At 39.5% G+C, this 27,435-nt stretch overlaps 2 protein-coding genes across 3 annotated transcripts in view; one reads left to right on the top strand and one right to left on the bottom strand.

The window, feature by feature from the left end:
• Window positions 1-169: 169 nt before the first annotated feature.
• Window positions 170-20,996, bottom strand: LOC124127084. 2 transcript variants are annotated; one of them, XM_046490535.2, is made up of 4 exons: window positions 20,875-20,996; window positions 3,074-3,130; window positions 2,811-2,867; window positions 170-767 (listed from the first exon to the last, which is right to left on the bottom strand). In XM_046490535.2, exons 1-4 carry the CDS (start codon window positions 20,942-20,944, stop codon window positions 445-447), a joined length of 507 nt encoding a protein of 168 aa, XP_046346491.2. In that variant the 5' UTR covers window positions 20,945-20,996; the 3' UTR covers window positions 170-444. The 2 variants fall into 2 exon arrangements, with proteins under 2 accessions (XP_046346491.2, XP_046346492.2); XM_046490536.2 differs by lacking the exon at window positions 2,811-2,867.
• A 2,313-nt stretch (window positions 20,997-23,309) lies between these two features.
• The window catches only part of LOC125384509 (cell wall protein DAN4-like), a 46,069-nt gene continuing 41,943 nt past the window's right edge, over window positions 23,310-27,435 (top strand). Inside the window, exon 1 of the mRNA XM_048403990.1 lies at window positions 23,310-23,697. Within this exon, the coding sequence (XP_048259947.1) occupies window positions 23,310-23,697 (388 nt within the window). The remainder of the gene's footprint in view (window positions 23,698-27,435) is intronic.

The following is a 27,435-nucleotide window of genomic DNA, read 5'->3' as shown; positions in this document are numbered from 1 at the left end:
CAACTGTATCACTCATGTCCCCAGACGTCGCATGCATCCCATAATAGTCGATAAGCACACTCTCTCAGCTCTCGTTATAAAGGACGATTAAAACCGAACTGCCTCGTAGGTGAGAAATTCGAGAAATGGATTTCGAAGGAAAGTTCCTTCGGAATATGCCAACAAGAAATCCGATAAGAAATGTTTATTCAGAACAAAGACATGTTAATAAAAGCGACAAAACCCTTTTCATAACCATGGGAATTATCTAATAAAAGCAAGAGTCCATTGAACGCCTATACCGTAACCACGTGTTTACGAATCACCATCACATGGGCAAAGGAAAGTCAATTGTGCACCTGAAAATATGGTCCTGGTCCAAACAGGGAGTTATCACACCAACCGCGAAGAAAGCTAAGAGGCACAACCTCGTATATTGGACATGTGTTAAAAAGAACAGTAATGTCAACGGAACACGCTCATTTCATAATACAACACTGTTTCCGGTAACTGTCCAGGGTCGCATTGGGCTCCAGCATAGCAGGATCCTTTGTGACTGAAGGCAAACGATACACAGGTTGTGGACTCGGTGCACTGACGGGCGCACCTCCCGAGACCCGCCGCCATCTTGGAATGGTCAAATAGTTCCGTGTTTCCAGATTGCAGGACAAAATCCACATTAATATTCTCCGAGGGTGGACGGTACGTGATGTCTTCTGCTGAACTGACGTTTGACGCCGGGCAAGGCGAGAGGTTGATAAACTTTGAGCCGTTGTTTGACGAAACTGCTGAATGACAAAAACATAATATGAGGTCCTTTTGTTCTTACACTTTCAATATGTTTCTTTCACAAAACCATATAGTTACTTTACTGTTAACAGTGCATTTTAATGTATCAGTGAGTGAGTGAGTTAAAATTTAACGTCGCATCGGCATAATTGCAGCCATATTTTCAATGTCTCAACATACATGTATATACATCAACAGACACTTTAAATTTGTTATTATCAATGTGTTTAAATGGTAACTACGCTGTCATGTGACTAGATTGTCTGGTCAAATATCACCTGATTGCTCTTTATGCAAATTGTTTGAGTGACGGGTGCTACAGGTAGAGGGGGAATGCTGACTCTTGTCAAGAACACCTGGTGTCATCACTGATTTTCACTGATCTCATAAAATTGTCACGACTAGTTCGCCTTTGCCGCTCAATGGAATATGTTTCGGTTATGAAAATATATTGATCGAGGCGTCCGTAAAATATTTTCAACTTAGGAGTGGCCTGCCTTTAGTGATTGGTGTCGACCAACTAAAGGAACCTGGCAGGTTCGGGCGGTGGCTGTTTTCTTTAATGCGCGCTGTGCCTATGTAATAGCGATGCGAGGGAGATTACAGATTCAATCTGATCATGCTGGCACGTGGTCCAAAGCACAAAGCACTGTGTACAAAGCACAGGTCACAAATCAGGTGAAGTTCAGCAACATCGCGTTTCGGCAGCTTTGCTCCTGAGACTTTCTAAGGCTTGGGCACTGTTCCACACTGAAGAACATGTTACACATGTGACGTCTCCTTGGGCAAGTGACTTTTTTCGAAAAGTGCCACTGTTCACCCAGCAGTTAATGGGTACCCGGTAGGATGAGATGGCAATGTGATTGTTAACCTTCTAGCAGGCAGCTTGGGTTGCATACTCACTGGAGCTGAGAATGATGGTTTACAGGGCTGATAATAGCGCTTTGAGCATGTCCCTCTATGGTGAGGAAAATAAATATCCACAAAATTGAGTTTTGGAGTTATCATGTAACCTTTTGCTCTGACGTTTATATACTAACTTTTTTTAAACGGGAAACGATATGTGAATTTATAATTACGATTCTTCTGCTGACAATTTAAAGGGAACGTTTAAGAAATATCTTCATATTGCAACACACTGAGAGTAGTCACAATCCTGGACCGATAACACGTACATTATCATCTTGAAAATTGCCCAACACGTTGTGCAAATGGCACAACAATGATGTTGTCCTGATAGTGTTGACCTGTGACTCTGCCATGGACAGCTAAAATAATTTGTTTGAATTTTAGCTCACCGGGTCCAAAGGACCAAGGTGGGCTTATGGGATACCGTGAAGTCTGTCGTCCGTCCATTCGTCGTCCGTCCGTCCTCCGTACGTCAACAATTTATTCAAACGACTTCTTCTTCTAAACCACTAATTGGAAATTAACGAAATTCGATTGGACGCATTCCTATGTGGTCGGAACTCAAAATTGTACAAATGGTGGGGCTGACCCCCCAGGGGCTGAGGGGCGGGTCCAAATTGGTGTAATTTGTCGTTATTGATTTAAACGACTTCCTCTCTGGAACTTAGAGATAGTTATCAACCATATTTGGTTGGAAGCATTCTCCAAAGGTGGGGATTCAAACCAAATTGAAGAATGGAGAAATGGAGTGGCTGAATGAACCCTACCCCCACCCCCGGGGACTAAGGGGCGGGGCTAAAAAGAGTTTATAACTTGGACACAGTTAAGATCCCGACCGCATAATCATATGTTGTTTTTGTTTTGTTAAACGCCGCACTCAGCAATATTCCAGCTATATGACGACGGTCTGTAAATAATCCAGTCTGGACCAGACAATCCAGAGATTGATATCATGAGCATCGATCCTTTCAATTGGGATCGATGACATGCATCAACCAAGACTGCAAGCCTCACCACTCGATCCCGTTAGTCGCCTCTTTCGACAAGTATAGTCGCCTTTTACGGCAAGCATGGGTTGCTGAAGACCTATTCTTTCCGGATCTTCACGGGTTCGAAGGTATATTTAAACTTACCAGTTTTAACAACTTTAGTTGTGACAGTCTTTGGTGACACGGTTTTAAAGGCGAACACTGAAACGAAAAACATCTCTTAGTTCGTTGTTTAACGACATAGTCTGCAGTAAACCTGCTTTAAATAAACCTTTACATAATCCACTACGTCATTCAGTGTTAGTCGCCTCTTTCGACAAGTATAGTCGCCTTTTACGGCAAGCATGGGTTGCTGAAGACCTATTCTTTCCGGATCTTCACGGGTTCGAAGGTATATTTAAACTTACCAGTTTTAACAACTTTAGTTGTGACAGTCTTTGGTGACACGGTTTTAAAGGCGAACGCTGAAACGAAAAACATCTCTTAGTTCGTTGTTTAACGACATAGTCTGCAGTAAACCTGCTTTAAATAAACCTGTACATAATCCACTACGTCATTCAGTGTATACACTGTATATCTACGGTTATGTTACGGTGAGTTTATAAGAAAACATACAGCTTTGTGGACAACAACTTCTATCTATATGCAATAAACCAGAAGTTGTTATCCATAAAGTTGTATGTTCTTTTTTTCTCATCAACTGCTAGAATGCTTTTCAAACAAGCAGTTATGATTACTTGTTTCCTATACATAACCACCACGAATTTTCAAGGTCAGCATAGGTCATCCGTGTCCCTTGTTTCTGGTAAGAGTTGAAAAATGAGGATCCGGTTGTCGATGTGTGGGACTTTGCTGATTGACGAGATGGAGTAGGCCTTTGTTCATTCTTTTGGGTAACTAACCAAGACTCGATTATTTACTTGTTGCCGTAATACAACAGGAACATTCCTGCTGAGGCGTTAATTAATATTCACTCACCCACTTACATATTCATTCCCATAGCAAAGGTGTCATACATGTATTTTTGTCACTTAAAATATTTGTCAAACCGTAAACGTCGGAGAATAATTAGTCTCAACTATCTGGAGAGATTCCATTGGGCGTGAAAGGCAACTTTGTGATGCAAATATAAATGGATGACTGAAAAGCATTGATGACACCAGATGTTCGTGATAAAGGTATTTTTGTTTTCAATGTTTAGACCGAAATATCACATTTATTTTGATAGGATGCTACTAATCCGTTTCTTTAGTCATAAGAAATATATCAAAGCTGCTACATTTTTCAACCGTTGTATTAAAAATATATAAGAAAATACAATGTATATTAAAGGTCAACGACACAGAATAATCAATCTCGAGTTACCTAGGAAACATTATTCTTTATTCCGAGGCATTCCACTGGGGACCAAAGGATCCGACATGCATGTAAACAAACCAGAAAATCAGGTGATGGCACATTTTTAAATGGTTTATGAATTATATCACGGTTCAGCAGTGGGATTGACGTAACCGGACCAACATGTTTGGCATGTATGGCCAAGGCCCCATTACAGAAGGTTACAGAATGAGATTTCTCTAAATGAAATATCATCGTCATGTCAATCTTTCATGTGGTATATAGGGGCGGTCGGGTAGCCTAGTGGTTAAAGCGTTCGCTCGTCACGCCGAAGACCCGGGTTCGATTCCCGACATGGGTACAATTATTGAAGCCCATTATTTGTGTCCCCCGCCGTAATATTGCTGGAATATTGCTAAAAGCGGCGTAAAACACTACTCACTCAATTCATGTGAGATCAAAGAACAGTATTTCGTTTCGCGAAATTAGGTTTTTCAACGTCGATCAATTAATTTTGTTCTTGTGCAGAAGCTTTCAATCAAAAATGACATAAAAATCAGAAGTGACGTCGACTTGAGGTTACGAATCAATAATCATAAACGTGAAATCACATCGCTATTACAGTATAATAAAGACGTTGTTATCCCTAAACTCTTTGTCTACTTTGTACTTCTGAGAAATGTGTGTCTAACAATCCATAATGCCGCCGACTTGCAGACGTGGCAATCAAAACCATCAACAGCTTCGGGCGAATTGTGAAGACGCACATTCAAAACAAGCAGCCAACCTCCTTCCTTGCTTGGCAACTGTACAAGACTCCTGGGTGTGGCTATGGTCTTTTCTCCCTGCGGTGTTTAATTGTACGATTAACAACAACCACGAGTCGTTTATTTCTTATATGAGATAGTATCTACAGACTCTTCAAGGATTTTGATAAAATGTACAAGCTTTAAAAATATTTACCTAATTTTTAATAATGATGACTCCCTGAACAGAATCCGACGTCGGAAATGTCGGACGAGTCCATTTTACGAGCAGGTCGGTTAAGTTTGATATTTCCCGCTTATTCTCACAATTGCATCACGTCGATCATCTGTACCTTTTCTCCTCATACCAATTGTCATGTCTCTCCCACTTTGGATGCGATCGTTCGGCCACTGCGTTTCCTTGCTTAGACGACTTACGTCTGTGGGGAACAAGTTACTAGACACTTCCCTCTCAAAACTAACGTCATTAAGTTGCCAGCGCATATTCGAATCTCTAGAATTTACGTCATGATAGAACAATAATTTATCGTGAAACAAACATTTTGTCTACTTTTTCTGCATTTTATATTTGCATATGTATTCGTACATTATCACTATAAATACCGTTTTCATCTATTGGCTTAACTACCAATCTTATGATAACTTGTGTGATGTGTAAACCTCTTTCACGTGACCATCATTTAGTGTTTAACAGGGGTGGTCGGGTAGCCTAGTGGTTAAAGCGTTCGCTCGTCCCGCCGAAGACCCGGGTCCGATTTCCGACATGGGTACAATGTGTGAAGCCCATTTCCGGGGTTCCCCCGTCGTGATATTGCTGGAATAATGCTAAAAGCGGCGTAAAACCATACTCACTCACTCACTAGTGTTTAACATGACATAACAAAATACAACATGAAAAGCTAACATGCAAGAAAGTTTGAATGAGTTTGGATAAAGGTCCTTTAAATAGTATTCCAGTCATGTAACGGCGGGTCATCTTGAAAGCTCGAAGTGTTGCAGGTCTCAGACGTTTACTACTTGTGTGAAACCCACGTGTACGGGTATGGTGCTGACAAACCTGGAAACATAACCGGGTCGAACTGGGATTTGAGCACACAATCATAGGTTTATAGCGTTCCACAAAGATACATATCGGCAGAGCGAGACGCGGCGCCTTAGACGACGAGGCCACCCGTGACCCCCGATAGACTAAATGAAACATAAGGCAGAATTTATTTTACTTTGACGGACTTTTGGCTGAAAGTGGTCATAAATAAACATGCAGTTCAACCTTTCAGATTCATTATTCGAACGAATATTCAATAATTAATGTCATTAATAACATAAATCAGACACGAATGACGTTTACTATGAACACAAATAGAGGATGTCCAATACTGACAAGTGTGCATACACTACTGCCTAGAAGTTCATTCCCCTAACACGCGTTGAGAACGCGTGTAACACGCATGTGACACGGGTGCTCAACGGGTTGCATACTGGTTGAGCACCCGTTGGACACGGGTGTGCAACGGGTGTGCAGCGCGTGTGCAACCCGTGGAGCCCGCGTGGGTCACTCGTTGCACACGCATGTGCCACGCGTGTAACACGGGACCGGGTTCCAGTTGAAGTTGGAAAATATATCCAATGAATAGTGAGATAAATAAAAAAAAGTGAGATGTGAATCTTGAGTTAATGAGCGGCCATTGAGCTGTGTTCACCAGACCATAAATACAAGGTCGGCCGTCTTAATTAGTGTTCGGTTGCAAGACTTTTATGGCATGAACCATTCCACGAAGGTCCAGTCTAGCCATTCTTGCTAGCCGACAGTAGAACAGTAGTGAATTTAGATGCGAGTTTATTGCTAGGGGAACCCCCGTGTTGACACGATTGTCGCGGGTTGGTAAATGTTCGCCATTAATAAAATGATTGTTTGTGGATTGCGAACATATTCATTTTGCCCACATGAGTCATTCAACTTGATTGCAAATATAACGTTTTTCGTACGCCAAATTTATGCTTTAGACTGTACAATTATGATATAGCCGTCACCACTACTAATGTCTTATTATTTCACGTAGGAATATGTCCCATTTCCCCACACCCCACTTTCTGTTTTGTATTTTGAAAGAATTAATAAAAGAAAGTTTTGTGTGGGACACTTTTACACTAATTCTAAGAGGATGTTGGAAATGAATATGAACAGCTATGTTGTCTGACTGTTGAAAGAATTTGAGATCTTCACAATCACGGGTGTGACATGTAGACAGAATCTCGTTAGGGTTTGTGATTTTTACATTTGCCCAATGACCAAAAGTAACAGTTTATTATCAGAGGTTGTGAGTATCTATATCATGTAGATAGGATGTCTTTAGGATTTTAATCCTTGTTTGAGGGGCATTTAGAAGTTGGAGTACGACGTTATGATAAGATTTATGGGTGATTTTAATCCTTTCTTTCTCTGTGGGTAATCCTTTCACGTTGATGGGAGGAGGTCACTCAACCAGGTCATGACAATGGTTATGCGCAAGGCTCGGGATCGCCATAAGATCACTAGAGGTGTTGATGGAGGCTGGACATGCAGCATTTCCTGTGTATGCGGGAACGGGAACCTCGTCTGTGTTTAAATCGGTATTAAAACCTTGATATACACCACAAGGCTACGCAAGTCACAGGTGCATTTGTCTATTTACAATGAAGTTGTTACTTACTTACTTTGGAGATATAACGTGCGCTTTCCGACTGGTGCGTATTTCGCACACGGGCCCGGCCAGGCCATTTAATGTGTTTCCGAAAGGGGCGAAAGTGGTCTGTGCAACCCAAGAGGGGGCTTTAGGGGTTGCTTATATAGAATTGGGGAATTTTGAGATTTGGAATAGATGCCGGTGGGGTTGGGGAGGAGAACTAAGGGAGCTGGTTATGGTGGATGTTTGTTTGTTTATGTGATTTTGATTTGGTAGGTCATTGTGTTTTTAGATGCGTTTTATTAGTTCCGTTTTGATTAAGAATACGCCTAAGGCCTTGAAGTTATGAAGTTGTTTGGCGATCCCAGTATATATATATATATATATATATATATATATATATATATATATATATATATATATATATATATATCATTACACGTTAACTCGCCACTGCAAGTTCCTTTATTATTTAAATTTTAATGAACTGAGTTTATACACATGTTATCTTTCATAGGTAGTGATGAATACTTGTAAAATCCTCCGTTGAATTTACTCACTAACTACTTTGAGCGTTTTTGGCATGACATCTTTTCTTGCATAAACATAGTAGCGATGCTCACTCACTCACTTTAAATCCTCTGCAGTTTGCTGGCAAAGTAGGGATAAACCTCTGTGTCAAAGACGATCAAACTTAGTTCGAATCCTTGTTTATCTGTGACATCTCCCAACTGGTGACATTTTCATAAACTTGGCAAGTGATGATGAATTTTAATATTAATATAATATAGTTTATGGAATTGTTAATAAAACTTTAATAAAATTGTGCTTCACTCTCGCGAAAAATATATTGTCTGTGAGTTAGTTTATATGTCACGTTACATCAACATTTTTCAGTGGTAAAGCGAAGAAATAATTACCAGAATTTGGGACTACATGAAACATGGCTGGTTTTACATTTTGATACAGGTGCTTGACTGATTGAATATTTCATGATCAATTAGATATTTTTAAATCAGTCAAGTTTGCAACAATAGATGAATAAGTTGATACATTTGGACCGCAGTTACCGATTAACAACTTAAGACATAGAGACAGGGAGGAGATATATAACCAAACCTATGGTCTGACAGTTAGAACGTTGGATTAAATGACAGTAACTGATTTGAACATTCCCCAGTAATATCATAAAATACATCATAACTCATAACAGTCCGAAAGACAGCTTCCAGCTATATACTAGTATTGAAGGGTCAATCGCTTTTGACAGTTTAAGAATAAACTCACTTTAAGGTACTTGGCAAGTCAAAACTGACCGCCCCGAATATGTTTTTTTAGGTTTGACAGCAACTATGCCTGTGGATTTCAGAGATAGACATGATTTGTTAGCTAGATGTTATTACAATAAGCGAAAATGTCTTAAAAGTCCACAGTTTGTTTAATAGTACAAAACGTGTGTTATAGATCTGTCAACGTTTTCTTTTATTGAACATAATATTTGCACTATATTGCTGAAAGCTGTAAATAATCTAGCCTGCTCCCCATGTAACTTACATATATTTATGTATGACCACAACAGCAAATAAAGTTCTTTCGTATGACCTCTTTTATCCCTGCTGACGTTATCCTAATGTTCAATTTCTGTCTGCCCCACCAAGCGTAAGAAATATAAATCATTGTACATGTGTTGATAAACAACAAAGATGCAATTAAGCAAATGAATATTTGCTGTGGGCAAATATCTATTTTGTATATATATTTGTAGATATGAAGCATTCTAGTTAATTGTGGATACACTGGGCACACATACATTACACAAATGCATGACAGGTGATTTGGTGCCTTGTCAGCAAGACAGAATTGTGTTTATTTCCAGGCCATCCTGATCATCGTTTACTGCTATTTGGTGTATGGTTGGAGGCAAGATCAAAGGCGCCGCACAGCATTTATTAGACAACAGACAGGTTTGTCCGTTTCGCTTTGAACAACCACCCCGCCCTGTCCACTACGGGGTTTGCTGCGGTGTCAGTGTCGAACTACTTTGTGATAGTTATGAAGACATTCGTTGTATATTGTATATCTTTTGTTACTAACTATCCTCCTATTTGCTTAAAGAAAACGGATTTTACCAACAATAAGTCAGCTGACTGGAAGATCCACTGACTGCTACATTCCTTATATAGGCAAAGTGTGTTTGTGTGTGTACTCGATGTACCATTCGAAGACTAATAAAGTGACGGTTAAGCCAGCACAGGCTATGGAACTGAAAGACAATATGTCCAGAGCGCATCTGTTGTGTGTAAGAGGATGGCTATGTCCTGAAATGTTGAAACGTTAGATCATGAGGGCGAAACATAAAAGCAGAAACACAAGAGTTGTGGACACTGGATGTGTAACCATGCGGGTTAAAATTAGGTTAATTAGATTCTAAATAATCTGAATACATGTATATCAACAATAAGTAAATATAACAAGTCCCACTTTGACATAACATATGTCATAACAGAGTAAGAGAAGGTTTGGGATTGATTCATCTTGACAAGTACTAAAATAAACTGTTGTACTGAACTGTTATGGAAATATTTCCCTTAATCATCTTTCATGCACGCGAAATGTAACACATATACTTAGTGAAATCTATATGTAATTCATACAATAAATTAATCTCCATTCATTAAGATATTGATGGGTGTAGGGAGTAGTCCCTTTGAATATTTATGATTTAAAATACAATTTTATGTACAATTTGACAGATTATAATAATATGAATATTAAAATTCATGGCCACTTGCCAAGTTCACTAAAATGTCACCAGTTGGAAGTTGTCACAGATAAATACGGATTCTAACCAAGTCTTATCTTCGTTTACATACACTACATGAACTGGTTGAGTGACTTCTTTTATTCAGAATTACCCACATAGAAAGAAAGAGCTAATAAGCCAGGAGGTCCTATATACATGGTATTAATTATTCACAACTAATTTCCTCCAATAATATAATATTACCTTTCGGATCACCTAGCACCAATACTCAGCAGGATCATTTGGGCAATTGTGAAAATCACAACCCCCTATGAGAACCTCTCCACATGGTCACACCCAGTGATTGTTTACATAACAAATCCTATCTGCAGTCAGACAACATGACAGTCTATGTTCATTTCTAATATCCTCCAACAAATAGTCGGTAATGTCAGAATAACTACCCTCTGAAAAGATGCCCCGAGTCCCCCACAAAACTTCCTCTTATTAACTTTTACAAAAACAAAAACATCTTTCATCATAACTTCGACTTCTGCTGTCACATTTGGGACAATTACAAACGAACAATCATTGTTACTCGAAATATTACATTTGGACACATTTAGAACTGTTTGTTAGGCAGTCCGTGGAACCAGTCATGGTAAAATTTATAACGAAACAACTTTTTAATCTTTAAAAGAACGAAGACACGGATTCAAAATGATCTACATTTTCCAAATTGAAAATGTATATCTCAACGATCGCACTCCAAGTCTCGTCGTGACAATAGCATTACAACCTTAGACATAGATCTAACATAAAAACAATGATTTAAACAGTATTTTATTTCCATTAATGTTCAGATTTTACATTAAATAGCATTACAAAATGGAAAAAGGATTAGCAAACAGGCCAAAAAGGCCTATATTAATGCTTCTCCTAATATTGTACATTATACATGTAGATTGTAATGAAGTCTATAGAGCAGACATTAATGAGTAACACAACATGAAATAAAATGGAAAGCAAGATACCAAATGTATTTTGTATTCTTAAGTTGACACAAAACTTACGTAAAGCGGTTTGTTTCAATGATGTAATTGTGAACTGATTTTATAATGTATTCATTGTCTGAGGAAGATGAATCTTCATTGCCGTGGAGTATAGTATGTATGCTGAGCTGGTTAACAAAAAAGTATTTATCAATTCTAAACTTGGCATATCGTGGACAAGATAGAAAAAAGTGGAAAGCATCTTCTCTATTTAGGCCACATGGACAGATGGAATTATCAATCAGAAATCTGTCAAATATATGTGATTTTAAATCACTACAACCTAGCCTAAGTCTAGATAAAATCACCTGACATTGCCGCTGGCCATAACTAGCAAAAGATGTAAAATTTGCAGTAAGCTTAGTTTCTCTAGAAATTAATTGCTTAAACCGAGATAAGGAATCTACATTTCTAATATTAATATCAAGTGCATTCCAAGCTTGTATAACGGATGGCATAAAAGATCGATTATACTGGGATAAGCGTCCTGCACTGGTCTGGAAGTCATTAGAAGTACGAAGGTTATATCCAGTTATGCTGGATATATTAGGTGGGACCCATAAAGATAGATATTTAGGAGTTAGCCCATTGACCATTTTGTAAAAAATACATAATTTATGGTAATGTCGTCTGTCGGACAGTGAGCATAAACCCGTTTCCCTATAAAGTTTTTTGTGACTGGTTCCTCGTACTGCCCCACATATTGTTCGTAGAGCATCCAAGAGTAAATTTTCGAATAGTTTTACTTGTTCATTATTACAATAATCCCAAATATTATCACAATAATCAAAAATAGGTAAAATAAAAGATGTGTACATGGTTTCGAGCGTTCTTTGATTTAGACGGTATTTCAGGCTACGCAAACAATTAATTAATGGGCTCACTTTACGTACAATATATTCAATGTGTTTGTGCCATTTTCCATCTTCCTGGAATACAAGTCCTAGATGTTTATGATCACTTACTTCAGGTATAGGAATATCATTCATTCGCAGAGGTAATTTAGGACTAGGATTAATTTTAGTAGAAAATAACATGGCTTTAGTTTTGGAAGGACTAAATTTCACCTGCCATTTACTTGCCCAGTTTGATATACATTCTAAATCACTATTCAATATAGCGGCTGTGGATTCAGGATCTTCAATAATTAGAAATAAAAATGTATCATCAGCAAAAAGTTTAATATTACTCGTTATCCCATGAGTCTGATCATTAATATAAATAAGGAATAACAGAGGTCCTAAAACTGAGCCCTGTGGCACTCCGGCTAGAACAGGTTTGTAATTTGACATATAGCCATTAATTACTACAGACTGTTGTCTATTACAAAGATAACTTCCAAACCAGTCCAGAAGATTATCGCCTATCCCTGTTGACTTTAATTTAACTAATAAGCCTTCATGCCAGACACGATCAAACGCCTTACTTATATCACAAAATATGGCGCGAACTTCCTTTCCATCATCTAAGGCTTTGGAGATCACGTGATATAATTCAGTTAACTGATAAACAGTTGAATCTCCATGTTTGAATCCCGATTGTGAAGTGGTTATGATATCATTATCCAAGTAAAAATTGTAGACATGCTTAAATACACATTTTTCAAATACCTTAGAAAGAGAAGTTGTCAGGGCAACTGGTCTATAATTATTACAATCATGAACACTACCTTTTTTTATGGATTGGAACAATAAGAGATTTTTTCCATTGACAAGGAAAGGAGGAAAGTCGTAGCGATAAATTGAACAGTAAAGTAATGGGAGAAGATAGAGGTTTAGCTAAAAAATTTAAAAGCTTATTACCAATATTATCTGGACCTTTAGCTTTGGTAGTATTTAGACTTAATAAAATATCATGGACTTCTTTTTCAGACAAAAGCATGTCGTTAAGTTTATTTACCGGCTCATGTAAGTTATTAGTTTTCTTCTCGGGTTCTTCAACTTGGGCTTGTTGAATAAAGAATTCATTAAAAGCCTCAGCAATATCACTGGGATGATCAACAACGTTCCCATTAATCATAATAGGAGGGGATTGTGTATTTGAATTTCTATTATGCTGTATAATTTTTTTAATTAAGCGCCACCATGATTTAGTACCACATTCTGAATTAATAGTATCATCTAATTTCAAATCAAAAGCGCGCTTAGCTTTCCTAACTTCAGTAATAACTTTGTTCCGTGCTAATCTGAAGCGCTCCCAATCAGTCTGTAAATTTCTTCTTTTAGCAGTTCTATGCAATCGATTTCTATTCCTCATCAGCTTACGCAAGTGGCCATTCATCCAAGAACAATCCCCTGGTCGTACAACCACTTCTTTTTGGGGTATGTACAGATCTATCAACTGTAATAATTTTGAAGTAAATAGTGAAATAGACATGTCAATATCAGTGTGGTCAATAATACTTCCCCAAACAGTGGCAGCAATACAATCACTTAGGCCATCGTAGTCAGCATGGTTATAATCATATATAATTCGCTTAAAAGATTCCTTACGTGCCTTTCCAAACCTGAGGGAAACGAATACTGGACTATGATCACTGCATACTGGAGGAAGAACACCTGATTCATGTACAATGCTATAAACAGAGGTAAAGATGAGATCAAGCAAAGTACTAGTAGTATCAGTTAATCGTGTAGGTTCAGCAACAAGTTGTATTAGGTTGTAAAATAATTGTAAATATTCAATTTTGTCGTTACGTCTGTTAAGTATATTAGCATTAAAGGCACCTACCACAATCAATTTAGAGTTTTTATCAGCAGCTTTCGCAAATGATTCATCAATTAAGTCCCAGTAGTAGTTCCTGAGGTCCCCTCTATAGAATGTACCTATCAACAATTTATTATTATCTACAATGACCTCAATCCATACAGCTTCTAAGTTTGGGAGATCAAGGTCGGGGACATGCGTAAAATACAGGTGATCTTTTACATACACTGCGACCCCTCCACCCCTTGTAGGTCTGTCTTTGCGAATCGGTGGATGGTAACCAGATATCATAATTACATCATTTGAAATGCCAGGATGTAGCCAGGTTTCGCAAAGGCAGATTATGTCAAAATTACCGTATTCTGCTGTTAATAGATCAACCTTATCCTTATGTTCAGATGTACAATAGTGAGAGGTCCCGGATGTGGGTGAATATTGCCCGAGCATAGCAGCAATATTGATATTATTAAGAAGTGACGAACCCCTAAACATAGGTATAGAACTATACAAAAACACAAAAACTTGTCAAAACGGCGCCTATTTCAAACAATCAAATGTAGAACCCAGACCTATGCCAAATCATTTATTCCAGATACGATCAACCTGTGGAACACTCTACCTGATAAAGTAACTAATGCTCACTCATTAAAATAATTTAAATCCTTAACTAGTCTTTCTGATATAATTATTGATAACTTCGACTTATAATATGGTCATATATCATGCCAAAATATTGTTCACTGTCACCTCACGTTCGGCTGCAATGACTTTAACGCTGATAAGTTTTTTTCGACATGTATCAGACATACCAGACTGCACTTGTGGATATCACTTTGAAGATGCAATTCACTTTTTCTATACCTGTCAAAAATACGATTAATCAGAAACACTGTGTATTTCTACACACATGGATATGATCTAAAATGATATTACATGGCAGTAGTTAAGCAGTTCTACAAACATGACTATTCTTAAATCAGTTCATAACATCATTGTCAAAAGCAAAGATTTGAGTAGCTTAATTTTATGCATATAGTAATGGAAAACTGTATTATCTTGTTTCACAGACACCACTTGCTTCAATGTATTGGCTTCATGTATTTCATTTGTGCATTTAGTATGTTTATGTTTAGCACTATCTTATATATAACCAGCTGTTGTTAAGTTGTTACCTGGAGAGGTATTTACAAAAGCAAGTTTTGCTTGTTTACCGATACAGATTTCTTTTAAAATAACAATATGTTTAAACCAACACAGCTAACAAATACCCTAAAACACATGATTGTAAATTATTCAAAAAGGGGCAATAATCTCTGGCTTCTTCTCGGCTGTCGGACTCAAACTCAAACTCATTTATTCTTAGAAAACATGACATACAATTATCTACAATGTTTATTATGTACAAAATGACAACATTTAACAAAAAAATAAAAATAGGATATGTGGATACTAATACAATTTACCATTTTTTTGTACACATTGGTAAGGAATTTAGATAGGCCTTTTAGATCTCTTACACTGTTAGTGGTCATAATTTTCTTAAATGTTTGGAAACTTAAGATATTGCTTTTTTAAGAGTTCATATCGCCGTTGGTGAAAAGCTTCAAATCGGAATGCAATTCATCTCCCACAGCGATAGAATCACAGAGTGGACACTGGCTGTATTCCCTGGGAATGTTCAGCCATCGACCAGTTTCAACGGGTAATCTCTGGTTAGAACATCTGATTTTTAATATTGGGAGAAATATTGATTTTGAGAGCAGTAGATATTTCTCAAATGAAGGTTGATTCTTCAGGTAATACGACCTTTGGATTTCCGCTTGGGCTCACCAGCTGCCGTGAGTCGATTTGCTCGCTAACGCAACTGAGCGTGACAAGAGACTGGGCTACCAGTCTGAAAGGACAGCTTTATTTAAATAAACTTACGCATTTTTGAAAACTGATTGGTTACCCGTGATCTATGAAGATTTCGACAAAGGGCGCATGGTAATTAATTTCTTCAGCCTAAACAAACAGACAAATAACGGCGAAAGCTCATCGGATGTCGTTATTTGGAAATACCCCTGATGGTTACAGTTTAATAATAAACAAGTATCCCTGCAGTGAAAGCATTTTCGGATTTCGGATTGAGTGGAAGATACAATTACTACTCCCTCGTTGTCATCCACGTTTTCTGGTATAACCCTACACTTGTGTATTTGTCGTAATTCACTTGCTGCTCAGTTAATGAATTTATTACATGTATACTTAGTTGTAGCACCACTCAGATTACCCGATAAAGGTTCCCATTTGGTATTTCTTGTACCTGGGGTAATAATTCAATCCAGGTTTGAAGTGAGGTGGAATGTGAGTTATGTAATATGCACGTACCATAGAGAAACATATATTTGATGAGTTGGATATAGACATAAATGATTTGAGATCTGAACTCGAACCTGAAGCAAATCTTGTTCCTTTCCGTGTTGGTTGGGAAGTTCTTAGATGCGCGATAGACGATGTTTTTTTTATTTTTTCTATTTTCTATATGTTACAGTCAATGTGTAAAATATCATTCACTCAGGCAATTTATAAAATATCTAAATATTTCAGTCATTTTACAAATTGACTGAATAATCTGTCCATTTATCTAACAGACTGACTAAAAACGATTAAGACGACCAAAAGGGCTTAAACACATCACAATATATTAATAATGCTAAGAAAAGAAGCCAAACAATACAGAACTGTACTTGGTGATGATATTAAACATAAACAAATATTTGGAATTCGTTATCATATTAATACAGAGGGACATATTTTTCAGTCCATTTGTAAAATAACTGAATATTTAGGCGTTTAATATATTTCCATAGTGAAATATGTTTACATTTTGAGTTTTAACATATACACACTGTAAAATAAGCAATGCTCAGATGAAATATTTACTTTGTGTTGCAAATCAAAATAGTGTACACGAAGATCGCACAATTACCAAGCAAGTGACTTATCAAAACTTCATCACCATTACCGATGCTCCCCACAAATATACCTACATTTCGAAAACTGTATTTAATTTTTGTTGATCAATGTGACCATACGTCTTTCTACTATAAAAAAAAATGCGCTTACGAATGGCGAGCACAGGACGCGAACAAGTTTCTGCTATATCATTCGGGTACTCACTGGGAAAATACAGTAATGTAAAGGCAACAACCACTCCAGCGGAATTGCTTTAGATCAGTGCTCCTTTGTACGTTGAAATACTATATATTGTGAATGCCAAAATGATGTATAAAGGATCAAGTAGAAGATACATTGACAGTAGCGCTGGGAGTTTATTCAACAGACCCCTGAAAATAACACTGCTGTATCTTATTATTTATTTTAGATGACGCAGTCAAAGCTCACTGTTTACTTCTCCTGGCGGCCATTATCGAACGGCCAGCTAAAACACAACCCCGCGCTTACGTCTACAGGTCTCTTCCTGTACTACGGTAATTAGTATTCTCTCCCTCAAGTGTATCCTCAATGATATAACCCACTCTCATTAACTAAATGCTGCTCTTTTCCAGCGTCACGGCTATGGACCTGAGACAAAGAGTCCCAGCCATCATAAAGTAATTAAGGTCCAATATAGACAATGCTCCGCCAAACCTCATCACTGAAAGTCGTACGACAGACGGTTAATGTCAAATCACAATTAAAGCATTTCAATGGCAATAACATTTTCCAGGACCATGTATTCTCTTAACACCATCGCATTTAGAAGCAATGGTCGTATAAAACAAGACAGATCTATTTGATCACAACAGTCCTCATGTTATTCCCACATCGAAAAAGGAGACATTAGCAAATACATGTGTATTATCATTTTTCGTCAGGATAACAGAAATTTCTCTCCTTGTTACCACCTCCAAGTTCAGCTTTACATGGGTCCTCCTTTGATCAAAAGTTTGTTCCCCCTCTAATGAGTGTGTCACGCTTTGCACACGGGTATAACACGCGTGGCGGACGGGTTCCACACGAGTGACCAACGGGGTGCACACGGGTTGCGTAACGCGGTGCCCATGCGTGTAAGGGGGATGAACTTCTAGGCAGTAGTGTATGTGTTGGTAAAGAGTGGATCATAACGATGAAGGATGTGACAAATCGTCACTTCATGTCCTCCAATGAAGCCCGAGAGCCCCCACGAATGCATTCTGATAAATGTACGTAACATGAATATCCCTTAGTAATTGGAACCACATCACGCTTCAACGAGAAATCGTTATTTGGACGATCACCCGTCCCACCGTCACCTCTTGAAGTGATCCCACGGGGGATGGAGGGGAATGGGTGGCCCAGTCGTCTAAGGCGCCGCGATTCGCTGTGCAGAGTTGCGTCCCTTGGGCACGCCAGAAACCTATGATTGTGGGTTCGAATCCCGGTTCGCCCCGATTATGTTTCTAGGTTTGTCAGCACCATGCCCGTGCTCGTGGTAAACGTCTGAGACCTGCATCACTTCGGGCTTTCCTCCCACATTAAGCTGACACACCGCGATATAACTGGAATACTGTTAAAAGCGGCGTTAAACCAAACTCACTCACTCCCTCACCACGGGGGGTGGTTGTTGTACAGTGTTTGTTGTTGGCAATGTAATTGACTGTTTGTTCTCCATCACTGGATTGTCTTGTCCAGATTCGATTATTCACAGACACCGTCATGTAGCTGGAATATTGCTGCGTGTGGCGTTAAACAACAAACAAGCAAATATACTGACACCCGGGGCTTAAAACAACAGGGGCAATCAGTACTGGAGTAACAAGCGCAACACGCTAAGTACATTTGACATGTTTTCATCGTGATAATATCATGGTAATCACCGGGTAAAGGTTTACTAGATATGCTAATCAAAGAGCAATGATACCTTGCGTGAATTGTCCCCCGCATTTTCCGATATCAGGGTTAGCCTTTGCGTTTCAGTACAGAAATCGACCCGTGAAGATCCGGGGTGGAACAGGTCTTCAGCAACACATGCTTGTCTCCCCCGTGAAGATCCGGGGTAGAACAGGTCTTCAGCAACACATGCTTGTCTCCCCCGTGAAGATCCGGGGTAGAACAGGTCTTCAGCAACAAATGCTTGTCTCCCCCGTGAAGATCCGGGGTAGAACAGGTCTTCAGCAACACATGCTTGTCTCCCCCGTGAAGATCCGGGGTAGAACAGGTCTTCAGTAACACATGCTTGTCTCCCGCGTGAAGATCCGGGGTAGAACAGGTCTTCAGCAACTCATGCTTGACGTGAGACCCGTGGAGATCCGGGGTAGAACAGGTCTTCAGCAACACATGCTTGTCTCCCCCGTGAAGATCCGGGGTAGAACAGGACTTCAGCAACACATGCTTGACATAAAAAGCGACTATGCTTGTCGTAAGAGGCGACTAACGGGATCGGGTAGTCAGACTCACTGATTTGGTTGATGCATGTCACCGATCCCAATTGCGTTGATCGATGCTCATGATATCAATCACTGGATCAGACTCGATTATGTACAGACCGCCGTCATATAGATGGAATATTGCTGAGTACGACATTAGCAACAAACCACCACCAACAACAACAGTTTAGAAATCACCTCGTAACAATGTAATATTTCTATACTGAAAACAACTGTCGTTTCGATATCCCCTACTTCTTTTGAACACTATTCATAACTATTTTGATGAAATTATCTTCACTTTTCGAATGTCAGTTTGCGTTTTCAAGCGTTTGTGAAGATTATGTTAGATAGTCCATGACGTAATTTGATTGGCTGATAAGTTAACATGACATTCCGTTCATTCACAAATTTACAACCAGGCACACGATCACTATGCCTGTGTCTATCTAGACTTTGGGGCGGTTGGGTAGCCTAGTGGTTAAAGCGTTCGCTCGTCATTCCGAAGACCCGGGCTCGATTCCCGACATGGGTACAATGTGTGAATCCCATTTCTGGTATCCCCCGCCGTGATATTGCTGGAATATTGCTAAAAGCGGCCTAAAACCATACTCACTCACTCACTATCTACACTTTAATGTGTTCCCACTCGTCTTCAGATTGAATGTATTCTTGAGTTTAGACTGGGTATGAATCACAAATGTGGCACATTTTGAAAGACAGTTGGAAGCTAAACATGAACATGATTTTGACGGATTTTTACCCCAAACCCAGCATCACCCCAACCCCCAAACTTTAGGAATCACAAGTTTTACCTGATATCGAACTTAAAACAGCTTCCTAAGAGAAGCAATATTTTCAGGAGAACTTATCGGTATCTTTGACCAAATGAATATCATGTTTATGAACAAAATGACATATAGATACATAAGGTATAGATTTCAAACACATTAAATGCACGAGTTTCCGTGTTTTATAAACAACGTACCTTTGTTCATTTATTCTGACAGTTTCTTTCCAATAGAAAGGCACCCTTGTTTTGATAACGCATATTATGTCACATTTTAGGCTGGAGTGCATGCTTAAACGCAGTCATCTAAGGCGCCACAATTCGGGGATCAAATCCCACTTCGCCCCGATTATGTTTCTAGGTTTGTCAGCACCATGCCCGTGCTCGCGGCTTTCACCAAAAACGGTACATGTGTAAGACCTGCATCACATCCACGAAGCTGGCACGGCATGATATAATTGAAATACTGTTCAAAGCGGTGTTAAACCCAACTCACTCATTTTGTTACTTGCCTTTCATTTGCTTATACCAATGTAATACAAGCAAGCGAGGATAAGATAAATGGATGAACAACTTCTTTATTACAATTAAGAGCGACGTTTCGGTGTAGGTTCTAACACCGTTATCAAGCAAGTGTTAGGACCTACACCGAAACGTCGCTCTTAATTGAAATAAAGAAGTTGTTCATCCATATAACTTATCTTTACTTAGTACTCCAACTTCTAGATGCCTCTCAAAGAAGTAATACAAGCATATTACCTGGTGTAGGCGTCATGGCAGCTCCAACACCAATCGTTACCAGAACTGCGAAAAACGTTATCTTATCCATCGGCAAATACTGATGCGGGATTCTGCCTCTGTGCGTGTCATGAACAAATGAAACCGTGACCAACATACAGCATTCGTGTCCCTTTCAGTTTCTCAGACAGCGACCGTTATATTGATCCAAACCAATTGATCCGAAGCAATTTCCGTACTTTCACAAGAAGCTTGGAGGAAACTAGAGTGAAGAGCTGTTCACAAAACACGCATTATTAGAATTGCGTTGACCTGAAATGTTATTAAGCACTGTCAAGGAAAGGGAATCTATTGTACAAACTAATTGGTCTTGTGAATGATCATTATAAGTACATCTATTAACTGTTTCGTTTACTTACAACACTCAGTTTTAATCTCTTAGAGCAACAGTCGAGCTTCATTTTTGTCTTTAGTTACTCAGCCAGGCATGTTATGATTTTAGACATATGGATCAGTTTGTGAACAGACGAGAGAATACCTATTGTTAAGGTTCATGGAAAGTAAATCAACATCTCTATTCCGTTAATTACACAACTGCACCCTCAACCCAACAACTCTCCCACCCCCACACACTTCTCGCTGCCTCCAGTCCTGTCATCCGTCCCAATGTAAACATTCTGAGCTCACTCTTCAATCGGAAAACAGGATAAGAAACAACATAGAGGGTTTTATTTGTACAACAAAGACCGTTGTTTGCAAATAAAAGTGACAAATCTCTTTCCATAATTATAAAACATATCTGCTAAAAGCAAAGTCATTGTACGATTCCGGCTATTTCACCAGCATGTGTTTATGAATCACTGTTGTCAAATGTGGACACCAGTGGCATAATGCTCAAAACACATATTTTGCTCTTTAAGGCTTCATCCGCATCGTACCATATTTGGAGATATTATCGTAAACACTTAAGCACAAAATGCATAACAAGAGTGTGTTCATGCATGAATGAGAGCTTTAATGACAGTACTCAGGACAGATCAGTGCATGTGCACGTCATCTATTGCGTAGGTTTCAGAGAGAAGGTGATGAGGATTGATTTCGGTAAACTATTTCTTTGTTCCGGGTTGGATTATTTGTTTACACAAAGAGAATTCCCCGCTCGTGTCTCTTGACATTAGATATATTAAATTGAGTCCACAAAAGATTAAAGCTTGAAAGTGTCGTGGGTTTCACCTGTAACGTCCAACATCTGCACCCCTTCTGCCTTTTCTGGCACATTATGCTGACACGACGTGCTATAACTGGTATAATGTTCAAGACGGCGTTGAGCCTAGTGGTTAAAGCATTCGCTCGTCACGCCGAAGACCTGGGTTCGAATCCCGACATTGGTACAATGTGTGAAGCCCATATCTGGTGTCGCCCGCCGTGATATTGCTGGAATATTTCTAAAAGCGGCGTAAAACCATACTCACTTACTCACCCATGTTAGTTAATATATATTCATTGATGGAATATGCCAAAACATGTCCCTTCAGTATCACACGCACAATAACACAAGAATGTTTACTGTTTAATACATTGATGCCAATATAGCTGGGAATGCACTGCAGCATGTCCTTGTCAGAGGGTGGACGTATCGATATCGAAGACATGCGTCAGATGGTGAACGTATCGATATGGAAGACATGCGTCAGATGGTGAACGTATTGATATCGAAGACATGCGTCAGATGGTGGACGTATCGATATCGAAGACATGTGTCGGATGGTGAACGTATCGATATTGAAAGACATGCGTCAGATGGTGAACGTATCGATATCGAAGACATGCGTCAGATGGTGAACGTATTGATATCGAAGACATGCGTCAGATGGTGGACGTATCGATATCGAAGACATGCGTCAGATGGGGGGCGTATCGATATCGAAAACATACCGCAGATGTATGACGTATTGATATCGAAGACATTCGTCAGATGGATGACGTATCGATATCGAAGACATGCGTCAGATGGATGACATATTGATATCGAAGACATGCGTCAGATGGTGAACGTATCAATGTCGAAGACATCGGTCAGATGGTGAACGTATCGACTTTGAAGACATGGGTCAGATGGATGACGTATTGATATCGAAGACATGGGTCAGATGGTGAACGTATCGATATCGAAGACATGCGTCCGATGGTGAACGTATCGATATCGAAGACGTGCGTCAGATGATGGACGTATAGATATCGAAAACAAGCGTCAGATGGATGACGTATCGATATCGAAGAAATGCATCAGATGGTGAACGTATCAATATCGAAAACGTGCGTCAGATGATGGACGTATAGATATCGAAGACATGCGTCAGATGGATGACGTATCGATATCGAAGACATGCGTCAGATGGTGAACGTATCGATATCGAAGACATGTGTCAGATGGTGGACGTATCGATATCGAAGACATGCGTCAGATGGTGGACGTATCGATATCGAAGACATGCGTCAGATGGATGACGTATCGATATCGAAGACATGCGTCAGATGGTGAACGTATCGATATCGAAGACATGTGTCAGATGGTGGACGTATCGATATCGAAGACATGCGTCAGATGGTGGACGTATCGATATCGAAGACATGCGTCAGATGGTGAACGTATCGATATCGAAGACATGCGTCAGATGGTGGACGTATCGATATCGAAGACATGCGTCAGATGGATGACGTATCGATATCGAAGACATGCGTCAGATGGTGGACGTATCGATATCGAAGACGTGCGTCAGATGGTGAACGTATCGATATCGAAGACATCGTCAGATGGTGAACGTATCGATATCGAAGACATGCGTCAGATTGTTGTTGTAACACATCTGTGAATGCGCCTCCGTGAAGCTAGTAGCATCGTCTGAAAACATTTCACCTGAAACATACATTTCGATGAGGTACATGCAATGCATATATTGTTCTGCTTTTGTGTTTTGGCAGCGATCGTAAGTTAAGTAAATCATATCACCTTAACACTTTATCAAGTGACATTAATATTCTTCAGGTTTCGCAGTAGATAAGGACCACATTTCAGACATATATTGATCATTTCATCGAAGTTAAGAGATGAAAGTGAAAATGAGTCATCTTAAAACATATTTGACTGAAGCCAAGACAATAGTTCAAATATATGTCAGTAATAAACCCCATCACTTTTTTTTGAGCGAAAACAAATGGTGGAATGGCAACACTCGACTCGACTGCTTCAGGTTTGTTTCACTGTATTTTCTGCGACTGAGATAGGAATAAGACACAATACCGCAATGTCATGCTTTATGTTAGAAATAAACGCTTTTGTGGGTGTTGTTAATCGTGCAATAAAACACTGCTGGAAGAATAATCCATGAGGGGCACAAGCCCAAGTGGTTAATTCTCCTCGTATTGTTTTATTGCACGATAAACAACGACCACGAGTCGTTTATTTCTCATATGAGACATCAACGTTTTATACATCTACTTTAAGGATAATGATAAAATATACATGCTTGAAGAACATTTACCCGTATTTTAAACATGGACAATTTTAAACAACAAACAGAACGCAAAAGAAGAACTGTTATCCAATAAATATCATCCCTGTTAACGCAGAAATCTAAGCACGTGCGGGTAACTTCGTTAGCGGTACTTCCGGTTTTATGTTCACTGGAGAGAACACGTCACTTTTCTCAGTATGTAATAATTACTGTTATCACTATTTGTTTCAAGACAGTATTGGCCTTCTCACGTACGATAACATGTGCGGATATCATGACGTTATCATGTTTGATGTGATGTCACTTGCTTTTCACGTCACAGTGTTCGCTCTTCGAGTTACCAAGATGAAAGTATGATAGAAGTCATTGGCGACCATGTGGAGCAAAGTGAAATATCTCCTTTTCCCCGTCACGGGATGAGAGAAACATAGACAAATGGAATATCCTATTTATTATATACCTTTTCTGTACGTTGTCTACCGGAAAGTTTAATTATGTGAATGCAAATGTAAAACCTTGAAGCATAAATTCTCTCTGCCAAACAAACAGGCACGTTTGTAATTGCGACTTAAAAAGTAGACCGTTGTTGGAAGCGAAATAATACACACTGGTCAAGTAACAAACATGGAGCTTTCCGAAAGAAACAGTCTAGATTGACGAGTTAAATGATAATTTTACAGTTTCTAACGAGAATAATAGAATAACAAACGGCAAGGAGCGATATTCACTCGGTAAATGACCTTATGTCGATATTTTGTCTTGTAAACGTGGAACTAACGTAAGTAGGAAGTCAACAGTTTGTGAACGGCCCAGATACTAACGATAAAGGGGAGACAATTAGCGGGACGGTAATTCTTGTAAGACAATTGTTTCGTCAAAGTGGTATGTTCACTGCAGTGGAATGCCAAGGGTTATGTTCACTGCAATAAACATATCACGTTTCTCAACCTACGAAACTGCACACTGAAGTATATAGTACATATTTCATTATCACACACAAATATGGATAATAGTTCTTGTAACTCGTAAAGATAAAGCGTTGCAAGTCATATTAGCTCGTACACACCGCTAGTGACACATGTAACTTATACACCAACCACAGCAATCTCACCTTGGTGAAACCTTCGGCGTCAGTAATGTTGTAGGTTTCTTCAAAGTCCACTTGCCATCAAGGCATCTGGTCGGCCTGAGTCGATACGAAACAACTACTACTGCTTCACTACAGATATGGTGAACCGTCCACGAACTTCTTGCCAAAGGAGAATCCACACTAGAAACAGATTTTAATTGTCGAGTTTAGTTGGCGAAGAATCATGTCAGACAATAGATCGCTTATATTTACCAGTTATAATGGGAGGCTCTTCATAATAAATTGTATTATGTACTTTTGCACACATTTATTTTGTCTGATGACCATCTTGTGAAGCATGTCAAGACTCGTGATGAAAAAAGGGCATTCTACAGTTTTCGTAAACGAGCCAAGGATGTGGTACATTATCTCATAATCAATGTAGGTAGATGTGTTGATGGTTCTGTGCTGCTGGACGGTACAGAAATGAGTGTCAGCCAAGCGAAGTGCCATATCAAGTCAGCCCAGCCCACAACGAGCAGTGGTTGCACCTGTATATTCTATCTAGCCATACTCTGCATTGCACGATACTCACCCACGAGGCCAATTCCAGTCTTTCACCAAAGTGTATAAATCCTGACACCTTCCACCACAAAACGTGTATCAGTGACTCTGACACCTTCCACCACAAAACGTGTATCTGTGACTATGACACCTTCCACCACAAAACGTGTATCAGTGACTCTGGCACCTTCCACCACAAAACGTGTATCAGTGACTCTTCACCTTCAGGTGTTAATTCTACAGATCAAATCAAAGAGTGTTTTACATTGGCTGTGCTGATCTGTATCAGTACAAGGATCCCCCCGGCACGCCAGATATCTAGAATAATGAGGCCAATTCCAGTCTTTCACCAAAGTGTATAAATCCTGACACCTTCCACCACAAAACGTGTATCAGTGACTCTGACACCTTCCACCACAAAACGTGTATCAGTGACTCTGACACCTTCCACCACAAAACGTGTATCTGTGACTATGACACCTTCCACCACAAAACGTGTATCAGTGACTCTGGCACCTTCCACCACAAAACGTGTATCAGTGACTCTTCACCTTCAGGTGTTAATTCTACAGATCAAATCAAAGAGTGTTTTACATTGGCTGTGCTGATCTGTATCAGTACAAGGATCCCCCCGGCACGCCAGATATCTAGAATAATGGGTCCGAATCCCGGTTCGTTATGTTTCTAGGTTTGCCCAGCTTACCCGTGCTCATGGATTTCACCGAAGTGGAGAGCTGACCCGCCGTGATATAACTGGAATACTATTCAAAACGGCGTTGGGGGCACGGGTGGTCCAGTCCCCTAAGGAGCCGCGATTCGCTGTGCTGAGTTGCGTACTTTGGGCACGCCAGAAACCTATGATTGTGGGTTCGAATCCCGGTTCGCCCCGATTATGTTTCTTGTCAGCACCATACCCTTAGTGGTAAACGTCTGAAACCTGCATCACTTGGGGCTTTCCTCCCACATTAAACTGACACACCGCGATAAAACTGGAATACTGTTAATAGCGGCGTTAAACCCAACTCACTCAATCACTCACTCACTCAAAACGGCGTTAAACCCAACTCACTCACTCACTGTAATGAGGGTACTCATTAACAGGGGGGGGGGCACACAATTCGAGCAAGAAGACAAAAGTAGTGTTCTCACTAATGCCATAAATTCACACATCCTGTTTAAGGACAGCAGGAGGCCCAAAGTCATGCTGATTATAAATCCCGCGAAATGAGAAAGATGGGGGATTACGAAATAAAATCATGTTTACGACAGGTTTTGTCGGCAATTCTTCCAAACTGGTCCTGCTGTTAGTACGCGCTGCCAGCTTAGCGGTCTTCGAGAACACCCCGGCGTTACAATACAGATTCAAGATGAAGAAGTTCATAATCAAATCCTGTTCAGGGGCGGATCCAGGAATTTTGAACTGGAGAGGAGGTA

The sequence above is a fragment of the Haliotis rufescens genome, unplaced genomic scaffold (genome assembly GCF_023055435.1).
Source record: "Haliotis rufescens isolate VD_foot unplaced genomic scaffold, xgHalRufe1.0.p SCAF_30, whole genome shotgun sequence".
In the NCBI taxonomy this organism is placed as follows: Eukaryota; Metazoa; Mollusca; class Gastropoda; order Lepetellida; family Haliotidae; genus Haliotis; species Haliotis rufescens.
This window is presented reverse-complemented; position numbering and strand designations above follow the sequence as displayed.